A 23,711-nucleotide genomic window follows, 5' to 3' on the forward strand; every position below is an offset into this window, starting at 1 on the left:
CCCCCACCGTCTCAAATAACCCCCAGTAACCCACCACCCCTTCCCCAGGTAACCGTCCCAGCACCCTGTCCCTGTAACCCAGCATTTCCCATGGCTAACCCAGCTCGCCCACACTCTGCTGGACTCACTCTACAGTAAAGGAAAACACCCTTAAAAGGCTGTGGAAACCCGGTTTATTTTTCCCCACACTAATAATCTGTGATTTTCGACCAATACGTCAGGACCCTCACAATTTGTGGAGCTGCTGCTCTGTGTCTCTTGCAAGGAAGTCAACCCAAGTCTGAAAAACAGGTAAATTGTGGAAGACTGCATTCTTTCACAAAATCTTTATGACGACGCAGGGAGCGGCAGGGCTTAATTTCCAGGATGCCATCCCAGTGAGATGTGACATCAGCATCCTCACTCTCACGCAGTGTAAATTGTTGTGACCCCCTGAAATTTGGCATTCTTGTGTTGGTCCTGATGGATGCAAGTTGAAAAGTTTCTCCAATGCATCTGTTTCACCAACATTTCCAAGTTCTGCATTTCTGAGCGATGGCATAATCCTTTAGACTTATTCATTGAGTTTTAAAAATACTGTGGTGGGATTTGAAATCTCAACCCCCACAGCATTAGCCTGGGATTCTGGATTGCAATTCCAGTTACATTACTACCGCCTTACTCTTGAATGGTGTTCCAATATCAGTATAACCCTTACGACAGTGCGGCCCTCCCTCAGCACTGACCCTCCGACAGTGCGGCCCTCCCTCAGCACTGACCCTCCGACAGTGCGGCCCTCCCTCAGCACTGACCCTCCGACAGTGCGGCCCTCCCTCAGCACTGACCCTCCGACAGTGCGGCACTCCCTCAGCACTGACCCTGTGAGTGCGGTCCTCCCTCAGCACTGACCCTGTGACAGTGCGCGGTCCAGAAGGAAACTGGTTTTGTTCTAAAATTCCAGATATGCGAGTAAATCCCGTGTAAAATCTCTCAAAGTCTTTGGCTGTCTTTTTTAGCGAGTGGTCAATGCTGCAGGAAATACCAGACTTTGAAATCACAAATCCACAACGAGCCGGGTTCACAAGGCAAAGATTTTATTCCAACGCACGTGTAATTTAATTCCCCACCAGACTGAATAAATATATTATGTATTTATTTGCAAGTTTTTAAACGCACCAGGCAAGAAATTTACAAAGCCGCTGGAGGGACAGTGAGCTGCACAACAACTCAGCACAGACTGAAGCGAATCAGACAAGCTCCAGTAGCCACAGACTCTGAACCTGGACACCGTAAAAGAGACGCACGAGAGAGCGAGGGTGACTGCAGACACCCAGCCTCTCCAGTACAGTCAAACCAAGACCAATATAACTCTGGGTGCGGAGGAAACCAAGTGATAGGATTGGAGAAAATGAAACTGACAAAGGGCAGCACACAGTTAAACGAGACAAACAGAATTCAGAAGGAGAATTCATGGAATCCCCACAGGGTGGACTGACGTACTCCTGCTCCCCTTATCTAAGTCGGGGAAGGGACGAGGAAGTGGACCGAAGCAGCGTCCGACTCCATCTGGCGCCGATCTGTCCCGGACCGACACGCTCGCCCAGGGGATCGATGCGCGAGCTGAGGGGAAGGTCCACCCCCTCCCCGCACCCCAGTCAGCCCCTCTCGCATATGACCTCGATGACACTCTGCTCCATGGTGACTGGGTCCAGGCAGCGGTGGGCGGTGCTGGCGACGATCTCGTCCAGCAGGAAGTGCACCAGGTTCTCGTCGGAGACAAAGCGCCACAGGTAGAGCTGCAGGTACTGGCAGTCCACCTGGATCTGCTGCAGCCCGTAGCGGCCGAACGAGCGCAGCCTCACGCACTCCAGGAAGGTCTTCAGGCTGATCTTGATGATCCCTGTCAGCACGGAGACCTGCAGATGGGGGGGGGGGAAAAAGAGAGAGAGAGAGAGAGGAAGAGAACCCGGTTAGGACTGCACTCAGTTCATTAGAATCCCCCCGTCGGTTTGCACCAGGCAGGTTTCTGCCCACTTAAGGGGATTGTACAGTGTGGAAGCAGGCCATTCAGCCCATCGAGTCCACACCAACCCTCCAAAGAGCGTGCAACCCAAATCCAGCCCCCACTATCCCAACACTGCAACTCTGCATTTCCCATGGCTAAGCCACCCAGCCTGCACATCCCTGGACAGTACAGCGCAATTTATCATGGCCATGAGTGAAGTTAGAGATGTTGGCATGGGTGACCAAAATCCTGGGGAAAAAGATCAGATCTTGTAAAGGAGAGAGCGTGAGAGAGTGATAGCGAGCACAAGAGATAAAGAGAGAGAGAGCAAGAGACAGCGAGAGAGAGAGAACGTGTGAGACAGTGCAAGACAACGCAAGATAGTGAGAGAGACAAACAGCACGAGAGAGAGAGAGAAAGAGCGAGAGATAACACAAAGTGGTTTCCTGTGGACATTCCAGAGCTGAGCAGCCCAGTCAGCCACCAAAGACATGGGTTTGGAAATTGGGGTTTGTTCCAGCGCCCGGCGTTAGAAGCCAGCAATCATCCTGCAGGAGTTTGGGAGCTGGGGTGGGGGTTTAGGAAGTTGCGGAGACGGGAAAGTGGCAAGGCCACAGAACGATTTAAATACAACCGCAGGAAAGTTACGAGTGATGGCACTGCACAGAATGGTGTGGATGTGGGATTTACCGAGAGAGAGATTTGCGGGCGGCCCGGATGCTGTTGGAGGAGCAGGAAGATGGAGGCAAACCCCCTCTGGGTGGGGGGCGGGGGGCTGAGGGTGCCGAGAATGTGAAGAGAAGCTTGGAAATGGTCTGGAGGAGAATCAGTCGAGGGGTTGGAGAGGAAAGCAGCGGGAATAGATCCTTGTGAGAACAAAAAAGACACAATGTAAGAGAAGGGTGTAGCAGGCCCCGGGGCTGAGTGACCCACTCCTGCTCCTCACGGGACTTTTGTCCAAAGATGACAGGAGAAGGGGGGGGGGTCTCACTGGCACCAGGCACTGGGTCAGACCAAACTCAGGGCGGGCAGGCAAGCGGGTGGGGACAGGAATGGCCTGCAAACAATGAGCAAAGCAGGAGGAGAGAAGGGCACTCACCTTGTTGAACTCGACGGGGCTGAAGATGTCTATCCGCTCGGAGAAGAGCTTCTGGATGTTACTCAGGAGGTTGGTGTCCATCGGAGCGCTGCAGCGGCAAAGACATAACAGGAGCTGAATGGGCTCGTGACAAACCTGGCATCAACCCAGAGACAGACGACAAGCAACGGGTAAAAACCACACAGGGAGGCCAGGACAGGGATAGAGTTCAGTAGGTGGAGATCTGTGTTACGGCCCACAGCAGAACCCCCAAAGTATCTGATGGAGACACCCCAGACTCTCTCACTTCTATATTTTTTTTTAGATTCGATTCCCTACAGTGCGGAAACAGGCCCTTCGGCCCAACCAGTCCACACTGACCCTCCGAAGAGTAACCCACCCAGACCCTAATGCACCTAACACTACGGGCAATTTAGCATGACCAATTCACCCGACTTGCACATCTTATGACTGTGGGAGGAAACCAGAGCACCCAGAGGAAACCCAGACAGACACGGGGAGAATGTGCAAACTCCACACAGTCGCCCGAGGCTGGAGTCGAACCTGGGACCCTGGGACTGTGAGGCAGCAGTGCTAACCACTGAGCCACTGTGCCCTTTCCAAAGGAAAGTGTGTTCCAGATATGAATCGATTTGTTCACAACTAACCTTACTCAAAACATTTTATTCTTACGCCGCAGTTAAAATACAACAAAAAGATGATTTGGCATAACTTTGTGCTCGTGAAATACTTAATAAGGTAGTATATTAATTACCCACTAACCATCAACTGTTCCAATACAGGCAAATACAATTCAGCATGCAATTCCAGTCTCCCTGCAGCAGGAAAGATGTTGTGAAACGTGAAAGGGTTCAGAAAAGATTTACCAGGATGTTGCCGGGGTTGGAGGGCTTGAGCTATAGGGAGAGGCTGAATGGACTGGGGCTATTTTCCCTGGAGCATCAGAGGCTGAGAGGTGACCTTATAGAGATTTCTAACATCATGAGGGGCACGGATAGGGTAAATAGGCAAGGTCTTTTTCCCGGGGTAGAGGAGTCCAAAACTAGGAGGAATAGATTTACGGGGAAAGATTTAAAAGGGACCTAAGGGGCAACTTTTTCACACAGAGGGTGGTGCGTGTATGGAATGAGCTGCCAGAGGAAATGGTGGAGGCTGGTACAATGACAGCATTTAAAAGGCATCTGGATGGGTATATGAATAGGAAGGGTTTAGAGGGATATGGGCCAAGTGCTGGCAAATGGGACCAGATTAATTTAGGATACCTGGTCGGGATGGACGAGTTGGAGCGAAGGGTCTGTTTCCATGCTGTCAACTCCATGACTCGGTAAAACAGTTTTTATTCTGATGTGCTGTCTCTCTCCAGTCCAGAATAAAACAATCCACCTCTTCAGCTTCCTAAGAGGAAACCCTTCTGTTTAAGGCTTCACTCCAGTAGCAAAGAACTGAAGTGTCAAGCTCCAGCAGCCAGCAACCACCTGAAAGCAAAGCCAAAGTCCTTCGGGGTCTTTGTGAATCACTCGTGATTCTTTTGTCTTACTTTAAAAAAAAGTCCCAGGGAGAACTCAGAACTGTGTACCGACTGCCTGGTGAGGAGATGTTTCGCCTCCATTGTGACAACACCCGCCTGCAAGACAATCAGGACTGAATACATCGTACTGCGGCCCGGTGGCTTAGTGGTTAGCACTGCTGCCTCACGGCACCAGGGCCCCGGGTTCGATTCCAGCCTCGAGCGACTGTGTGGAGTTTGCATGTTCTCCCCGTGTCTGCGTGGGGTTTCCTCCAGGTGCTCCAGTTTCCTCCCACAGTCCAAAGATGTGCAGGTTAGGGTGGGTTGGCTGTACTAAATTGTCCCATAGTGCCCAGGGATGGGCAGGTTAGGGTGGGTTGGCTGTACTAAATTGTCCCATAGTGTCCAGGGATGTGCAGGTTAGGGTGGATTGGCCGTGCTAAATTGTCCCATAGTGCCCAGGGATGTGCAGGTTAGGGTGGATTGGCCATGCTAAATTGTCCCACAGTGCCCAGGGATGTGCAGGTTAGGGTGGATTGGCCGTGCTAAATTGTCCTATAGTGCCCAGGGATGTGCAGGTTAGGGTGGATTGGCCGTGCTAAATTCCCCCATAGTGCCCAGGGATGTGCAGGTTAGGGTGGAATGGCCGTGTTAAATTGTCCCATAGTGCCCAGGGATGTGCAGGTTAGGGTGGATTGGCCGTGCTAAATTGCCCCATAGTGCCCAGGGATGTGCAGGTTAGGGAGGATTGGCCGTGCTAAATTGTCCCATAGTGCCCAGGGATGTGCTGGTTAGGGTGGATTGGCCGTGCTAAATTGTCCCACAGTGCCCAGGGATGTGCAGGTTAGGGTGGATTGGCCGTGCTAAATTGTCCCACAGTGCCCAGGGATGTGCAGGTTAGGATGGATTAGTCAGGGGTTAATGTACAGTAATAGGGGAATGGGTCTGGATGGGTTACTCATCAGAGGGTCAGTGTAGACCTGATAGGCCAAAGGGCCTGTTTCCACACTGTCGAGATTCTATGATTGTAAAGGCACAGTACAGGGACATATGTTAATTCGCTGTCACTCACTCCCCGTTCCACCAGGCGACAGTTACCTGGGTGTGTAGCTTGGGGCGTAGCGTGCCTGCTGACGGGAGCTGCTGTATACTGAGAAGGTTCTCTTACTCGAGTCGCTGCTGTGTGCCTTCCTCACTCCCTCCTCATACAACAGGCCGACCTACCAGCAGCAAGGAGCAAAGGACAGCATTGACACACCGGGTCAAACCCTGCATTCCTGCGTCCCTGCGACACACCCACCCGCCCCCCCCCCCCCCCACACACACACACACAACCCCCACACAAACACCCCACCCACCGAGCCACACAAACACCCCACCCACAGACACACAAACGCACAAACACCCCACCCACGCCCCCCCAAACACACAGACCCACACAAATCCTGCATCCACACACACACAGATCCACACAAATCCCCCAACCACCCACACTCACAGACCCACACAAACCCCCCACCCACATACCCACCCACACCCCCTGCCCCCTCCCTAATCTTGACTTCACCAATACTCAGTGGCGCTCCAATACACATGCTCCAAGGATAACATTAAACTATAATCCCAAACTTGACAGAGACATGTGAACACCATCACCTTCCAAGTCTACCCCCCCCCCCCCACCACCCCCCTCCGAGCCACCCACTGGCCCAGCCAGTGACACTCATATCCCACATATGAATAAAAAAGCACCAAAGGATTGGCAGATGGATAAGTTGGATAAATGCAAGGTATTGAATTTTGGTAAAACACACAGGACATTTACAATTAATGGTAGGGCCCTGGGTAGTGTCTTAGAACAGACACTACCCAGGGGTTCAGGTACATCATTCTTTGAAGTTAAGGCGGCGTTTAGCACACATGCTTTCATTGCTCCGACCTTTGAGTATCGGATTTGGGACGTCATATCGAAATTGTCCAGGACATTGGTGAGGCCTGTTCAGGAGTACTGTGTTCAGGGTCTGGGTGCCCTGCTACAGGAAGGACATTATTAAACTGGAGAGGGGTCAGAAAATACTTACCGGGACGTTGCCAGGATTGGAGGGTTTGAGAGATAAAAGTAGATCCGAAAGGTTGGGACTTTTTTCACTCGACCAGAAGAGGTTGAGGGGTGAACTTAAGAGGTTTATAAAATCAGGAGGAACAGAGATAAGATGAATGGCAAACGTCTTCACCCCTAGGCTGGGGAATTCAAAACGAGGGGCACGTTTTTAAGGTGAAAGGAGAGAGATTTGAAAAGGACATTAGGTGCAATTTTTTTTTTTTACACAGAGGGTGGTCTGTGTGTGGAATGACCTTCCTGAGGAAGTGGTGGATGCGGGTACAGTTACAATGTTTAAAAGACATTTGGATAAGGACATGGATAGGAAAGGGTTTGGAGGGATATGGGTCAGGAGCAGGCAGGTGGGACTAGTTTAGTTTGGGATCATGGTCAGCCTGGACTGGTTGGGCGGAGGGTCTGTCCCCGTGCTGTATTACTTTACGTCCCAACACCAAAGCAGGCATCACAGCACCTCCTGCTGGATCCTGTTTGGAGACATTTCCACAATGTCCTGGTATTTGAGTTAAGGATCCTCCAGTCTCTGCCAACAGTGCTGTTAGATTTGAGGAACGAAGGGTGAATATCAGTGAAGTTCTTTTTGACCTGCAGCCGGGAACTGACAGGCAGTGGTCAGGAGCGGGTAAAGGGAACATCACTATAATCCCAGAGGGCCACAGGGCTGTTCTCTCGGAGACAGAGGGACAGGTGACCGGGGTAGCGAGTTTAATCTGAGGGTCGGAACGCCTCAGATGAGGGGAAGAGGTCAAGAAGGTGGGAACTTCACTGTCACCTCAGCCTGAGCAAGAATTGAACCCATCCTGCTGGCATTACAGCTGTCCAGCCAACTGAGCACCGCCAAATCAGGAAGCCTGGCTAGTTTCCCACATTCCTCTCCAAAACCCAATTCCCACCGGCATCAGGAGCAGAAATACAGGTCGTTACGGCATGACGCGCGTTTCGTCAGCGCAAATTGGCTACAACGCGACTGACGCATTGTGGGTGCTGTTTGGATAACGCGGACTTTCTACTGAACGGGTATAGCGATTTTCTATTCGCGATCTTCTGCGGCGCAATTTCCTGCAGCGGTTTTCCACAGTGAGATTTTTTCTCGTGCGAGGTGACAGAGAAACACAACTGTTGCGTTATAGCAGAGCGACCTGTACTGACCAATCTCCCCCCCCCCCCCTCCCTAATCTGGATACCCCCATGCACTCCCCCAGTTGCCCTCTGCCTCCCGACCTGCACGTCGATGGAAGTGATGTCCTCCACCACCCTCTTCATCACGGCACGCACGTTCCGCGGCTCGATGGTGTTGAGCCAGTCCCGGGTCTCCACGCTCTTGCGCAGCATCTGCGACACGTTCAGGCCCTGCACCTTCACGTAGTGGTTCAGCAGCTTCTGAGCAGCCTCCCGTGCGTCGGCACACAGCACCGTCACCAGGGTCACCGGGGAATGGTCCTGGCGAGGGAATCAAAACAACGGCACACCTTCAGCACTGCAGAGCCCGGGCCGCGCGAGGCGCAGGGAGACCGGAGCTAGCTTCTGCAGCCTATTGGAAGCCAAACTCCTCCAAATGTGGTTCTATCAATGACAGTAGCTGCAGCACTTTGAGCAGACCATAGGATTCAGAGTGGGCATAATCCCTGGGGTGAGGGGGGGTTGGTCCGTGAGGAGAGTTGGACTTGATTATATTCTCTGAAGTTTCAAAGAATAACTGGTCACAGTGGATGGCTGTTACTAACTTGAATCTCCAAGCCTGCATATCTAAAATTTAAAAGCCATTTGCACAACATGGATAGGAAAGGTTTACAGGGATATGGACCAAACGCAGGCAAATAGCATTGGTTCAGTTTAAGAAACTTGCTTGGGCTGAAGGGCCTGTTTCCGTGCAGTATATCTCTATCATTCCATGACTGTAAGATGGCACAATGTAAAAATAAGGTACCACAAATGCGTTCATTAGTTTATGGAGACGTATCTCTGCTGGGAAGACAGACAGACCAATACCAGTGTCCTCAACCAGGTCAATATCCCCAGCATCGAGGCACTGAACCCCTTGACCGGCTGCGATAGGGCTGGGCACGTCGTCCACATGCCCAACACAACACTCCCCCAAGCAGGTGCGCTATCCCCAGCTCCGAAACGGCTCCAGGGTGGGAGAGAGGTGGTGCTTCAGGGATACCCTCAAAGGCCTCACCGGGGAAGTGCAACATTCCCACAGACACCTGGGAATCACTGGCCCAGGACCGTCCAAAGTGGGGGCGCAGCGTCCGGGAAGACGTCGAGCTCCTCTGAGACTTTCCGTCAGGGAGAAAGCAGAAGCCGGGCAGAAACAGCGTAAGGGGTGCACTGCCATGCCAACGGCCCACCCACCCCTTCCCGCGACCACCTTCTGCCCCAAGTGTAACAGAGCCTGCGGTAGCCCCCTCGAACTGTACAGCCACCTATGGACTCACCCTGAGTGCGGGAGAGAGTCATCCTCGTCTGTGAGGGACCGCCGACAACTGAATGAGCATCACTCGCAAATTAAATAATGTTTGGTCTATTTTGAATTGTCTGTTTGCTGCAGTAAGAGTCTTAGAAAGTGAACTCTTGTTCTGCAAGAGTTCTTTCCGCGAATGATTCGTATCTTTTTTGAAAAGTGTAACTGGCATCGTCATGTTGAGAGACGTGAAAGCGATTGGAAACTGTTTATAAAAAAGCTATGCTTCCACGTCATATAACTCAAATATCTAGCTCCAGATCCAAAGCCCATGCGGCCGCACCCCTCCGATGCTTATCAGAAGCCAGGTACAGGCACCGCTGCCCAGGGGTTTGCGAGTGAATGTGTTGCTGATGGCACTGGCCGGTCACTCACCTGCCCCAGAAACTGCTCGTCGGTCAGGGTCAGGATGTAGCTGATGGTGGACATCTCGTAGTCCAGGCAGAGGCGGGACAGCAGCAGGAGCAGGCCCGGGGGGGTGGCGCCCTTCTCACCCACCGTCTCGCAGAACTGGCGTGCCGTGTGGCACATGTACCTGATGAAGCTGACGATGAGCCCCTCGCGGACGCCCTGGCTGCAGAACTCCCCCTGTTGAGGCAGACAGGCCAGTCAGCAGAAAGCAACAGCAACCAGACTCAGAAAGCACCGTCAAGATAGAACAAGGAGGAACTGCTCTCAAAGAACAGCACAGCAACAGGCCCTTCGACCCACTAGGCTTGCTCTCACACATGATGCCTTTCCAAAGGAGATTCCTGTGGCCTCTACGTCTCCCTGCCTATTCATGTATCTGTCCAAATACCTCTTAAATGTTGTTATCACATTAGGGCAGCACAGTGGCTCAGTGGTTAGCACTGCTGCCTCACAACACCAGGGACCCGGGTTCGATCCCAACCTCAGGTGACAGCGTAGAGTTTGCACATTCTCCCCGTGGTCTGTGTGGGGTTTCCTCTGGGTGCTCCGGTTTCCTCCCACAGTCCAAAAATGTGCAGGTTAGGGTGGATTAGCCATGCTAAATTGTCCCATAGTATCCAGGGATGTGCAGGGTAGGATGGATTGGCCATGCTAAATTGTCCCCATAGTGCTCAGGGATGTGCAGGTTAGGGTGGGTTGGCCGTGATAAATTGTCCCATAGTGTCCAGGGATGTGCAGGTTAGGGTGGGTTGGCCGTGATAAATTGTCCCATAGTGTCCAGGGATGTGCAGATTAGGGTGGATTGGCCGTGCTAAATTATCCCATAGTGCTCAGGGATGTGCAGGCTCGGGTGGATTGGCCGTGCTAAACTGTCCCATAGTGCCCAGGGATGTGCAGGTTAGGGTGGGTTGGCCGTGCTAAATTGTCCCATAGTGCCCAGGGATGTGCAGGTTAGGGTGGATTGGCCGTGCTAAATTGTCCCATAGTGCCCAGGGATGTGCAGGTTAGGGTGGGTTGGCCATGGGAAATGTGGGAAAACAGGGATAGGATGGGTCGAGGTCTGAGTGGGATGCTCTGTGGAGGGTGTGGACTTGATTGACCCAATGGCCGGCTTCCATGCTGTGGGGATTCTATGATTCCATTCTATGTTCAAGTAGGACATCAGTACAGCTTTCGATGTAAAGGCATCGAGGGGTTTGGGGGAAGTGGAGATATGGCTTCGAGGTATATGTCCTGCCGTGATCATGTTGAATGGTGGATTGGAGACCAAGGGCCGAGTGGCCGCCACCGTTCTATGTTCCAGCTGGTGCACAGCAAGGCCCCATACGTGGCTATGTGCAAATGATTAGATTAAACTGATGGGGGTTGGAAGGATTGAAAGATAATTATTGTTCCCCAAGACACTACTTTCAGCAGTGACCAGAGGATGGATTAGCACGCATCTGTGAGAAGGAGTGCACCTCAGTTAGTGTCTCGGCCGAAAGGCAGCAGCCTGGGACGTGAGGGCGAGGGGGGTGGGGGGACGTGGGGGCGAGGGGGGTGGGGGGACGTGGGGGTGGTGGGCGTGATGGCGGGCGGGGGGGCGCGAGGGGCGCGGGGGGGCGCGAGGGGGAGGGGGGGCGCGAGGGGGAGGGGTGGCGCGGGGGGGCGCGAGGGGGCGGGGGGGCGCGAGGGGGCGGGGGGGCGCGAGGGGGCGGGGGGGCGCGAGGGGGCGGGGGGGCGCGAGGGGGCGGGGGGGCGCGAGGGGGCGGGGGGGCGCGAGGGGGCGGGGGGGCGCGAGGGGGCGGGGGGGCGCGAGGGGGCGGGGGACGCGAGGGGGCGGGGGGGCGCGAGGGGGCGGGGGACGCGAGGGGGCGGGGGACGCGAGGGGGCGGGGGACGCGGGGGGGGCGGGGGACGCGGGGGGGGACGCGAGGGGGCGGGGGACGCGAGGGGGACGCGAGGGCGAGGGGGGCGGGGGACGCGAGGGCGAGGGGGGCGGGGGACGTGAGGGCGAGGGGGGCGGGGGACGTGAGGGCGAGGGGAGTGGGGGGCGTGAGGGAGGGCATGAGGGAGGGCGAGGGGAGTGGGGCGTGAGGGCGAGAGAGAGAGTGGGCCGAGGGGAGAATGAGGGTCGGAGGGCGAATGAGGGAGTGGGGGGATGGGGGAGGGTGAGGGTTAAAGGAGCAGGGCCCCAGCTCACCTTGAAGTAGGCCTTGCTGGAGAAGGTGACGTCCTTGGCGGTGAACAGGTGGACGTAGGCCAGCACCGACTTGACCTGGTTGAGGATGGAGGCGGAGACAGAGGCCAGGAGCTCGGCCAAGTTGGCGCCGTCCTTGCCCAGGAGCCGCGGGGCGGCCAGCGACTGGCGCACATCAGTCAGGCAGTCAGCGTAGAAGCTCTGCAGGGCCTGCAGGTACTGGCGGAGCCGCTCCTGGGCAGCACGCACCACGATCTCTGTGCCCTCGGCGGCCGCCGTCCTCGAGCCGGGCAGCAGCTTGACCACGGCCTGCAGGCGCCGGTGGAAGCGGTCCAGACCGCGCACCAGCAGCGAGCTGTCCCCCACCCCTTTCTCCGCCCGGATGCGCCGCTCCACCAGGCCAAAGTAACGGCCCATCAGCCCGTCGACAAACTCCACCAGCTTGGCGCCGGCCATTTGCGCCACGTCCGAGCTGACCAGGCCTCCGGCCGCCGGCCGGTGGACAAACAGGTCCTGGTAGGAGGCGATGACAAGGCAGGTGTCCCCCACAAAGCCGTTGCAGCCCTTGTCGGTGAACTCCAGGATGTCGGAGAGGGGAGGCGAGGCCGCAGAGAGGGGGCCTGGCTGCTGACCCAGCTCAGCCTCCAGCGCCGACAGGTCCTCCTCCAGCCGGGAGCGGGCGTGGGCTAGGAACTCATCGCACAGCTCCTCCGCCGGCTCACCCAACTGCAGTAACAGCTCCACACACTCCGCCAGCTCCTTGGCGCTCGAGCCGGTGTCTCTGCAGCAGAAACACAACACACAGGCGCAGCGCTCCGCTGGCAATCAGGTGTTCTTGTACTCCACTCTCACACGCGCACACACTCACATCCACTCCTGCGCGCACACATAGACTTACTCACACATGCTCACTGCCGCACGCGCACTCACCCTCACTCCAGGACACACGCACACACCCCCATAGTGACTCCCCCTCGTGCACCCACGCACATGCCCTCGCACACGCTCGCATGCACACCCTCGCTCTCGCACCCCATGCTCCTGCCCTGGGGGGAGGGAATGTGAGAGACCGTTTGAAAGATACTGCCTCAGACCTGTGAGACTGGGTAAAGGGTGAGGGAGAGGCAGCTGAATGGACAGTCTCAAACTCTGTCACTAACCTGCACATCCCTGGGCACTGTGGGACAATTTAGCACGGCCAATCCACCCTAACCTGCACATCCCTGGACACTATGGGACAATTTAGCACGGCCAATCCACCCTAACCTGCACATCCCTGGGCACTATGGGACAATTTAGCACGGCCAATCCACCCTAACCTGCACATCCCTGGGCACTATGGGACAATTTAGCACGGCCAATCCACCCTAACCTGCACATCCCTGGGCACTATGGGACAATTTAGCACGGCCAATCCACCCTAACCTGCACATCCCTGGGCACTATGGGACAATTTAGCACGGCCAATCCACCCTAACCTGCACATCCCTGGGCACTATGGGACAATTTAGCACGGCCAATCCACCCTAACCTGCACATCCCTGGGCACTATGGGACAATTTAGCACGGCCAATCCACCCTAACCTGCACATCCCTGGGCACTATGGGACAATTTAGCACGGCCAATCCACCCTAACCTGCACATCCCTGGGCACTATGGGACAATTTAGCACGGCCAATCCACCCTAACCTGCACATCCCTGGGCACTATGGGACAATTTAGCACGGCCAATCCACCCTAACCTGCACATCCCTGGGCACTATGGGACAATTTAGCACGGCCAATCCACCCTAACCTGCACATCCCTGGGCACTATGGGACAATTTAGCACGGCCAATCCACCCTAACCTGCACATCCCTGGGCACTATGGGACAATTTAGCACGGCCAATCCACCCTAACCTGCACATCCCTGGGCACTATGGGACAATTTAGCACAGCCAATCCACCCTAACCTGCACATCCCTGGACACTATGGGACAATTTAGCACGGCCAATCCACCCTAACCTGCACATCCCTGGACACTATGGGACAATTTAGCACAGCCAATCCACCCTAACCTGCACATCCCTGGACACTATGGGACAATTTAGCACGGCCAATCCACCCTAACCTGCACATCCCTGGACACTATGGGACAATTTAGCACAGCCAATCCACCCTAACCTGCACATCCCTGGACACTATGGGACAATTTAGCACGGCCAATCCACCCTAACCTGCACATCTTCGGACTGTGGGAGGAAACCGGAGCACCCGGAGAAAACCCCATGCAGACACATGGGGAGAATGTGCAGACTCCACACACAGATAGTTGCCTGAGACTGGAATCGAACCCGTGTCCCTGGTGCTGAGAGGCATCAATGCTAACCACTGAGACACCGTACCGCCCAAAGATAGGGGCAGAGGCAAATAGGTGAAGGTGAGGTAGGGGAGGGAAGAAAGAGAGAGACAGAGAGAGAGAGAGCGAGCAAGAGAGCGAAAGAGCGAGAGAGCGCGAAATGGGCTACAGAGAAATGTCAGAGGTCAGGGGGTGACCGAGAAGCAGGCAGGCAGGATTTGAGGCAAACGCAGCGGCCGGGCAACCGAGGCCGGGGACAGTGTTACCTGAACTTCTCCCGGAGTTTCTGTGCCAAGTCAGACATGATCTTCTGGCAGTCGTTCTGGATGCCGTGGAAAGACGCCATGTGCTGGTACTGGTGCAGCACCGAGCGGGCCTTGCTGTAATACCTCACGGCCTGACCGTATGCCTCGAGCTCGATGCACTTGTTCAGCCGGGCTGGTAGCTCAAACAGGAACTGCAGCTTCCTCAGTAACGTGTGCACACCTGAAAGGCAGAGGGGCATACAGCACGGAAACAGACCTTTCAATCCAGCCCTGATGAACAGCCATTTAGACATGAATCATTTGCTTGCTCTGTCTCCACTGACCCGTTGTGATCGCCAGCAGTTTTTTTTTTTTACTTTCAGACCCTTCGGTCCAACTCGTCCATGCTGACCAGATATCCTAACCTAATCTAGTCGCATTTGCCAGCATTTGGCTCATATCCTTCAACCCTTTCTATTCATATCCCCATCCAGATGCCTTTTAAAATGCTGTCATCGTACCAGCCTCCATCACCTCCTCTGGCAACTCGTTCCATACACGCACCACCTTCTGTGTGAAAAAGTTGCCCCCTCACCTTAAACCTATGCCCTTTAGTTTTGGACTCCCCTACCCTGGGGAAAAGACTTTTGTCTATTCACCCTATCCATGACCCTCGTGATTTTATAAACCTCGATAAGGTTTTCCCCTCAGCCTCTGACCCTCCAGCAAAAACAGCACCAACCTATTCAGCCTCTCCCTGTAGCTCAAACTCTCCAATCCCGACAAGATACTTGTAAATCTTTTCTGAACCCTTTCAATTTTAACATCCTTCCTGTAGCAGGGAGACCGGAGCTGAACCTAGTATTCCAAAATTGGCCTCACCAATGTCCTCTACATGGTGTACCAGGGTTAGACAGGCCTGGACAAAGTCAGAAGTCACATGACACCAGGTTATAATCCAACAGATTTATTTAAAACCATGAGCTTTCAGAACGCTGCTCCTTCATCAGATTAACTTCATCTGGTGAAGGAGCAGCGCTCCGATTGCTGGTAATTTGAAATAAACCTGTGCAACTATAACCTGGTGTCGGGTGATTTCTGACAATATCCTGTGCGGCTGCAACATGACACCTCAGTTGGCAATGACCCAACAAAGGCCAGTTTGCCAAATGCTTTCTACACTGCCCAGTGAGCGCACCAGCTCAGCACATGGCCGGGCGGGGATGGAACTTTATAGGAGCCTGGAAAAGGGAACGCATCGTTTTCCCTGACGACTCTCTGTAAGACTAAGTCCCACCTCTTTCATCTCTCCTGGCCTTGTCAATCTGTCCTTAGATCCTTTCCCAATTCCCTGAATTCCCAACCACTCGCTGTGGGAAGACATGTTTTGGTCAACATCTCTCTTTTGGCTGATTACGTGAAACCCCGGGTTCTCAATCCTCCTATAAATGGGAACAGTTTCTCCCCACTTGCTCTTGTCTCGATCACTCTGAACATCTCGATCAAACGTGCTCTCAACAGCCTCCGCTCTCGGCAACAGGGCCAAGTGATGAGACAGACATGAGCCTGTGCTTTATAAATAGAGACACACGATGTTCAAAAGCAGGAGGGTTGCATTCCAGCGTTTTTAAAAAGCACAAGTTCCACCTGATTTGAGACGCCATGCCCAGTTATAGAGTCAGAGTCATTGCGGTTCTGTTCGCCGAGTTGGGAATTTGTGTTGCAGACGTTTCGTCCCCTGTCTAGGTGACATCCTCGGCGCTTGGGAGCCTCCTGTGAAGCGCAGAGTCATACAACACGGAAACACGCTCCTCGGTCCCAGCAATTCGTGGCAACCATAATCCCAAACTAAACTAGTCCCATCTGCCTGCTCCTGGCTCACATCCCTCCAAACCCTTCCCTATTCATGACCTTAACTAAATGTGTTTTTAAATGTTGTAGGTGTACCCACATCCACCACTTCCCCTGGTGGTTCATCCCACACACAAACCACTACCTGTGTTTAAAAAATAAATTGTCCCTCTTGTCTTTTTTAAATCTTTCTCCTCTTGCCTTAAATATATGCCCCCTCATCTTGAAATCCCCCATCCTAGGGAAAGCAAATCTGTCATACACCTTGTCTGTACCCCTCATGATTTTATCAACCTCGATAAGGTCACCCCTCAACCTCCTACGCTCCAATGAAAAATGTCCCAGCCTCTCTGTGTGTAACTCAAACCCTCCAGTCTGAGCAACATCCTGGTAAATCTCTTCTGAACCCCCTCCAGTTTAATAACGTCCCTCCTATAACAGGGCGGCCAGAACCGGACACAGTACTCCAGTAGAAGCCTCACCATCCAGGTTGCAGTCAAGAGGTTGTGAAACTTGAAAGGGTTCAGAAACGATTTACAAGGATGTTGCCAGGGTTAGAGGGTTTCAGCTGCAGGGAGAGGCTGAACAGGCTGGGGCTGTTTTCCCTGGGGCGTCGGAGGCTGAGGGGTGACCTTATAAGAGGTTTAAAAAATTATGAGGGGGCATGGGTAGGTTAAATAGGAAAAGTCTTTTCCCTCGGGTCGGGGAGTCCAGAACTAGAGGGGCATAGGTTTAGGGTGAGAGGGGAAAGATATAAAAGAGACCTAACGGGCAACTGCTTCACACAGAGGGTGGTACGTGTATGGAACGAGCTGCCAGAGGATGTGGTGGAGGCTGGTACAATTGCAACATTTAAGAGGCATCTGGATGGGGACATGAATAGGAAGGGTTTGGAGGGATATGGGCCGGGTGCTGGCAGGTGGGACTAGATGGAGTCGGCATGTACAGGTTGGATCGAAGGGTCCGTTTCCATGCTGTCCATCTCTATGACTCTAAGTGACTAGTCTGAAGTATAGACAAGCTAACTGCACGTAAACCAGCTGAATTTACAAGGGCAGCGAGGGAGATTGCGCAGCTTACAAAGAGGAATTGAACATCCATCTAAGCAGCATGGCGACGAGGATAGGATAGAGCCAGCAGGAGGCGCTCTTCCATACACCAAGTCTCCGCCTTTGTACTAACCATTCCATGACTTAGACGCTGCACAGAATTGGGAAGTTGGACCACAGCGATTTTAAATGTGGCTACTATTTTTTTATATATAAGACAGTGGCGCACCTGAGAGTTTGGTGATCTGCTGATGCTGGTCCTGCAGTGTGTGACTGATGCGGGCGCTGAATTCCGTGATGGCGGCCATGTTGGTCGCCAGGCAATCCATCTCATCCTCCATCTTCTTGAAGTCGTTCTTCATTTTCCTGATGGTGTCTGGAAAAGACAACGCGGACAGGGTTAGTCGCCGGGCAGGCCGGAACCTGCGGTGGGCCAGCGAGATGAGGGCCTGGTGCTATTTAGCCGGAAGCACAGTCCACGTTCTGGGGGGTTCAAATCCCGCCACGGAGGATGTTGGAATTTAAATTCAGAGAAGCATTGTGAAGTAAGGGTCTAACGATGACCACAAAACCCATCTGACTCACTAATGCTCTTTAGGGAAGGAAACTGCCCTCCTTACCTGATTTGGGCCGACATGTGACTCCAGACCCACAGCAATGTGGCGGAGTCTTAACTGCCCTCTGGGCAATTAGGGACGGGGTAATAAACGCTGGACCAGCCAGAGATACCTACATCCTGTGAGTGAGTTATAAAAAGATTTTCGTCTCGCACTTATATTGGGACAAGACCTTGATTAATGGTAGGGCCTTGGGTAGCGTTATCGAGCAGAGGGACTGAGGGGTTCAGGTACATAATTCTTTGAAGTTGGGTCACATGTAGACAGGGTGGTTGAGAAGGCGTTTTAGCACGCTCGCCTTCATTGAGTATAGGAGTTGGGACATCACATTGGGGTTGTACACGACGTTACTGAGGCCTCTTCTGAAGTCGTGTCCCGCTCTAGTCACCCTGTTACAAGAAGGATACCATTAAACCGGAGGGGGCCCTGAAGAGATTTACCAGGAGGTTGGCAGGAATGAAGAGCTGGGGCTGTTTTCCCTGGAGCGTCAAGAGGCTGAGGGGTGACCTTGCGGAGGTTTATAAAATCAGGAGAGGCATGGATAGGGTAACTAGACAAGGTCTTTTTCCAACGGTAGGGGAGTGCAAAAACCAGAGGGCATAGTTTAGGGTGAGAGAGGAAAGATTTAAAAGGTACCCAAGGGGGCTAACATTTTCACACAGAGGGTGGAGCGTGTATGGAATGAGCTGCCAGAGGAAGTGGTGGAGGCTGGTACAATGACAGCATTTAAAAGGCATCTGGATGGGGACATGAATAGGAAGGGTTTGAGGAATATGGGCCAAGTGCTGGGGAATGGGACTGGATTAACGTAGGATATCTGATCAGTATGGACGGGTGGGATCACAGGGTTTGTTTCTGTGCTGTATGGCTCTATGAGAGCAACGTGGAAAGCTTGGACAAAATGTAACATTTTTCAGTAAATATCAACAAGGCAGGCGATCAGAACTGACTCAGTGACAGGGACTCGGGGGTAGGTCCCAGCCAGACTTCATCTACGTCCACAATAACATGTGCAATTCACTCCACAGCTAAAGTCGCTTCGAGGGTTGTGTGCTACTTTGCAATTCGGGTGGAGGTCGGTATGATTTTTGTTGAACTGGGAAATCTAAGGTTCTTGGAATTCAGAACACAAACCAAATCGGCCATGGTCTTACTGACTGGCTTCCCCGTTTAAAAAATATTCAGCTCCTCTATTCTTCGTGCCAAATGCACTACCACGTACTCGCCCCACATTATGTTCCATCTGCCAAATGGGTGCCCACCCACTTTTCTGCTCCGTGTTCCGCTGCAGGCCCTGTGTTTCTGCTCCATGTTCCTCTGCAGGCCCCGTGTTTCTGCTCCATGTTCCGCTGCAGGCCCCGTGTTTCTGCTCCGTGTTCCTCTGCAGGCCCCGTGTTTCTGCTCCGTGTTCCTCTGCAGGCCCCGTGTTTCTGCTCCGTGTTCCTCTGCAGGCCCCGTGTTTCTGCTCCGTGTTCCTCTGCGGGCCCCGTGTTTCTGCTCAGTGTTCCTCTGCGGGCCCCGTGTTTCTGCTCAGTGTTCCTCTGCGGGCCCCGTGTTTCTGCTCCGTGTTCCTCTGCGGGCCCCGTGTTTCTGCTCCATGTTCCTCTGCGGGCCCCGTGTTTCTGCTCCGTGTTCCTCTGCGGGCCCCGTGTTTCTGCTCCGTGTTCCTCTGCGGGCCCAGTGTTTCTGCTCCGTGTTCCGCTGCGGGCCCCGTGTTTCTGCTCCGTGTTCCTCTGCGGGCCCCGTGTTTCTGCTCCGTGTTCCTCTGCGGGCCCCGTGTTTCTGCTCCGTGTTCCTCTGCGGGCCCAGTGTTCCTGCTCCGTGTTCCTCTGCGGGCCCAGTGTTCCTGCTCCGTGTTCCTCTGCAGACCCTGTGTTCCTGCTCCGTGTTCCTCTGCAGGCCCTGTGTTTCCGCTCCGTGTTCCTCTGCAGACCCTGTGTTTCCGCTCCGTGTTCCTCTGCAGACCCAGTGTTTCCGCTCCGTGTTCCTTGCGGGCCCCGTGTTTCCGCTCAGTGTTCCTCTGCAGGCCCCGTGTTTCCGCTCCGTGTTCCTCTGCGGGCCCAGTGTTTCCGCTCCGTGTTCCTCTGCGGGCCCAGTGTTCCTGCTCCGTGTTCCTCTGCGGGCCCAGTGTTCCTGCTCCGTGTTCCTCTGCAGACCCTGTGTTTCTTCTCCATGTTCCTCTGCAGGCCCTGTGTTTCTGCTCCGTGTTCCTTGCGGGCCCCGTGTTTCCGCTCCGTGTTCCTCTGCGGGCCCCGTGTTTCTGCTCCGTGTTCCTCTGCAGGCCCTGTGTTTCTGCTCCGTGTTCCTCTGCAGGCCCTGTGTTTCTGCTCCATGTTCCTCTGCAGGCCCTGTGTTTCTGCTCCGTGTTCCTCTGCAGGCCCTGTGTTTCTGCTCCGTGTTCCTCTGCAGGCCCTGTGTTTCTGCTCCGTGTTCCTCTGCAGGCCCCGTGTTCCTGCTCCGTGTTCCTCTGCAGACCCTGTGTTTCTGCTCCGTGTTCCTCTGCAGACCCAGTGTTCCTGCTCCGTGTTCCGCTGCAGACCCTGTGTTTCTGCTCCGTGTTCCTCTGCAGGCCCAGTGTTCCTGCTCCGTGTTCCTCTGCAGGCCCCGTGTTTCTGCTCCGTGTTCCTCTGCAGGCCCCGTGTTTCTGCTCCGTGTTCCTCTGCAGACCCAGTGTTCCTGCTCCGTGTTCCTCTGCAGACCCCGTGTTCCTGCTCCGTGTTCCTCTGCAGGCCCCGTGTTCCTGCTCCGTGTTCCTCTGCGGGCCCCGTGTTTCTGCTCCGTGTTCCTCTGCAGACCCTGTGTTCCTGCTCCGTGTTCCTCTGCAGACCCTGTGTTCCTGCTCCGTGTTCCTCTGCAGACCCAGTGTTCCTGCTCCGTGTTCCTCTGCAGACCCAGTGTTCCTGCTCCGTGTTCCTCTGCAGACCCAGTGTTCCTGCTCCGTGTTCCTCTGCAGGCCCTGTGTTTCCGCTCCGTGTTCCTCTGCAGACCCTGTGTTTCCGCTCCGTGTTCCTCTGCAGACCCAGTGTTTCCGCTCCGTGTTCCTTGCGGGCCCCGTGTTTCCGCTCCGTGTTCCTCTGCGGGCCCCGTGTTTCCGCTCCGTGTTCCTCTGCGGGCCCCGTGTTTCTGCTCCGTGTTCCTCTGCAGGCCCTGTGTTTCTGCTCCGTGTTCCCCTGCAGACCCTGTGTTTCTGCTCCGTGTTCCTCTGCAGACCCTGTGTTTCTGCTCCGTGTTCCTCTGCAGGCCCTGTGTTTCTGCTCCGTGTTCCTGTGCAGGCCCTGTGTTTCTGCTCCGTGTGCCTCTGCAGGCCCTGTGTTTCTGCTCCGTGTTCCTCTGCAGGCCCTGTGTTTCTGCTCCGTGTTCCGCTGCAGGCCCTGTGTTTCTGCTCCGTGTTCCTGTGCAGGCCCTGTGTTTCTGCTCCGTGTGCCTCTGCAGGCCCTGTGTTTCTGCTCCGTGTGCCTCTGCAGGCCCTGTGTTTCTGCTCCGTGTTCCGCTGCAGACCCTGTGTTTCTGCTCCGTGTTCCTCTGCAGACCCTGTGTTTCTGCTTCGTGTTCCTCTGCAGACCCTGTGTGTCATCCTCCCCACTTTTTTCTTTATTCATTCACAGGATGTGGGTATCACTGACCAGCTCAGCATTTATTGCCTGTCCCTAATTGCCCAGAGATAGTTCAGAGTTAACCACATCACTGTGGATGTGCAATCACACCCCGGCCCAGACCAGGTAAGGATGGCAGTTTCCTTCCCTGAAGGACATCATTGAACATATGGGCTTTTCCCAACAATTGAAAATCATTCAATCTGACTTCCAGATTTTTGCTTTTAATTCAAATTGCACCATTTGCTGCGTTGGATTTGAACCCAGGTTCCCCAGAACATTACCTGGATCTCTGGATTAACAGTCCAGTGATAATACCACAAGGCATCGTCTCTCCTATTCCTGCATCCTCTGTAAATTTGGTGACAGGACATTCACTTGCCTCCTCCAATAATATATTGTAAATGCGACACTAGTCCATATTGCACTCGAGAGAAAGTGGGGACTGAAGATGCTGGAGACCAGAGTCGAACAATGTGGTGCTGGAATAGCACAGCTGGTCAGGCAGCATTCCGAGGAGCAGGAGAATCAACGTTTCAAACATAAACTCTTCAACAGGAAGAGCTTATGCTCAAAACTTTGATTCTCCTGCTCCTCAGGTACTACCTGACTGTCTGTGCTTTACCAACACTAGGCAGGGCCCTGCCATGAATTGCACAAGACCTGTCTTTGTTTGTCTTATCAATATGCATCAGCCATGATCATAGTCAATGGCGGAGCAGGCTCAGAGGGCCGTATCGCTGACTCCTAGCTTTGATAAACTCAATGTTTGTTGCTCAGAGATAGCCCTACCTGTTGCTGAGATAAACTTGTTGTAGTTTTCGTAGACCAGAGTCTGCATGTCGCTGTCGAGAGCTCGGATGTGTTTTACCATCTCAGCCTCACTTTCCATCAGTTCTGCCAGTGTGCATTCCTTCCTGAGCTGTGACACAAGAGAGAGCCAGAGGATGATGTTAGCGACTGAATCTTTTGACTGTCCTCCTGCCCCTAATTGTGTCAAGCTCTTGGGGGGATTTTGATTTCACAGGAACCACCTCTTCCAGTCTTCTGAACCCACAACACACATCCCCCAAACCCCCAATCCCACCCTCTGCGTGAGAGGGACAGAACGTGTGGGGGGGGGGGAAAGGATGGGGGGAGAAGATGGGGGGGAGAGGAATGGGGGGGGAGGAGGAATGGGGGGGGAGGGAGGAATGGGGGGGGAGAGGAATGGGGGGGGAGAGGAATGGGGGGGGAGAGGAATGGGGGGGGAGAGGAATGGGGGGGGAGAGGAATGGGGGGGGAGAGGAATGGGGGGGGGAGAGGAATGGGGGGGGAGAGGAATGGGGGGGAGAGGAATGGGGGGGGAGAGAATGGGGGGGGAGAGGAATGGGGGGGGAGAGGAATGGGGGGGAGAGATGGAGAGGAATGGGGGGGGAGAGGAATGGGGGGGGAGAGGAATGGGGGGGGAGAGGAATGGGGGGGAGAGGAATGGGGGGGGAGAGGAATGGGGGGGAGGAATGGGGGGGAGAATGGGGTGGGGGAGAGGAATGGGGGGGAGAGGAATGGGGGGGGAGAGGAATGGGGGGGAGGAATGGGGGGGAGGAATGGGGGGGGGGCGGAATGGGGGGGAGAGGAATGGGGGGGAGAGGATGGGGGGAGAGGGGGGAGGAATGGGGGGGGAGGAATGGGGGGGGAGGAAGGGGGGGAGTGGGATGGGGGGGAGGAATGGGGGGGAGAGGAATGGGGGGGAGAGGAATGGGGAGGAGGGGGAGGAATGGGGGGGAGATGGAAAGGGGGGAGGAGGGGGGAGAGGAATGGGGGGGGGAGAGGAATGGGGGGGAAGGATGGGGGGAGAGGAATGGGGGGGGAGAGGAATGGGGGGGGGAGAGGAATGGGGGGGTAGGAATGGGGGGAGGATGGGGGGAGAGGAATGGGGGGGAGAGGAATTGGGGGGGGAGAGGATGGGGGAGGAATGGGGGGGAGAGGAATGGGGGGGGAGAGGAATGGGGGGGGAGGAATGGGGGGGGAGAGTATGGGGGGGTGGAGGGGGAGATGGGGGGGGGAGAGGAAGGGGGGGAGGAATGGGGGGGGGAGAGGAATGGGGGGGGGAGAGAATGGGGGGGGAGAGGAATGGGGGGGGTGGAGAGGATTGGTGGGGAGAGGTATGGGGGGGAGAGGAGGTTGGGGGGAGAGGAGGGGGGGGAGAGAGTGAAGGGCGGGGGAGATGGGGGGTGGGGGTGGATGGGGGGGAGATCGGGCGATTTTCGGGT

General features: G+C 54.7%; 1 protein-coding gene across 1 annotated transcript; it reads right to left on the reverse strand.

Annotated features, from left to right (window-relative positions):
• Positions 1–1,056: 1,056 nt before the first annotated feature.
• Positions 1,057–22,404, reverse strand: vps51 (VPS51 subunit of GARP complex). The gene is made up of 9 exons (XM_087983553.1): positions 22,252–22,404; positions 17,479–17,625; positions 14,371–14,590; positions 11,766–12,543; positions 9,549–9,761; positions 7,931–8,149; positions 5,689–5,810; positions 3,084–3,171; positions 1,057–1,895 (listed from the first exon to the last, which is right to left on the reverse strand). Exons 1-9 carry the CDS (start codon positions 22,349–22,351, stop codon positions 1,635–1,637), a joined length of 2,148 nt encoding a protein of 715 aa, XP_087839679.1. The 5' UTR covers positions 22,352–22,404; the 3' UTR covers positions 1,057–1,634.
• Between the last annotated feature and the right edge of the window lie 1,307 nt (positions 22,405–23,711).

This window comes from Chiloscyllium plagiosum, unplaced genomic scaffold (assembly GCF_037043375.1).
Source record: "Chiloscyllium plagiosum isolate Xiang-an unplaced genomic scaffold, Cpla_swu_hap1 HiC_scaffold_46, whole genome shotgun sequence".
Classification (NCBI taxonomy): Eukaryota; Metazoa; Chordata; class Chondrichthyes; order Orectolobiformes; family Hemiscylliidae; genus Chiloscyllium; species Chiloscyllium plagiosum.

Coding starts and splice junctions, on each gene's coding strand:
- vps51 (XM_087983553.1), bottom strand. CDS start 22,351: ATGGAAAGTGAGGCTGAGATGGTAAAACACATCCGAGCTCTCGACAGC. Junction 14,591..17,478: donor GCAGATCACCAAACTCTCAG/GTGCGCCACTGT, acceptor TCTGCCTTTCAG/GTGTGCACACGTTACTGAGG. Junction 9,762..11,765: donor CCAGCAAGGCCTACTTCAAG/GTGAGCTGGGGC, acceptor CTGCCTCAACAG/GGGGAGTTCTGCAGCCAGGG.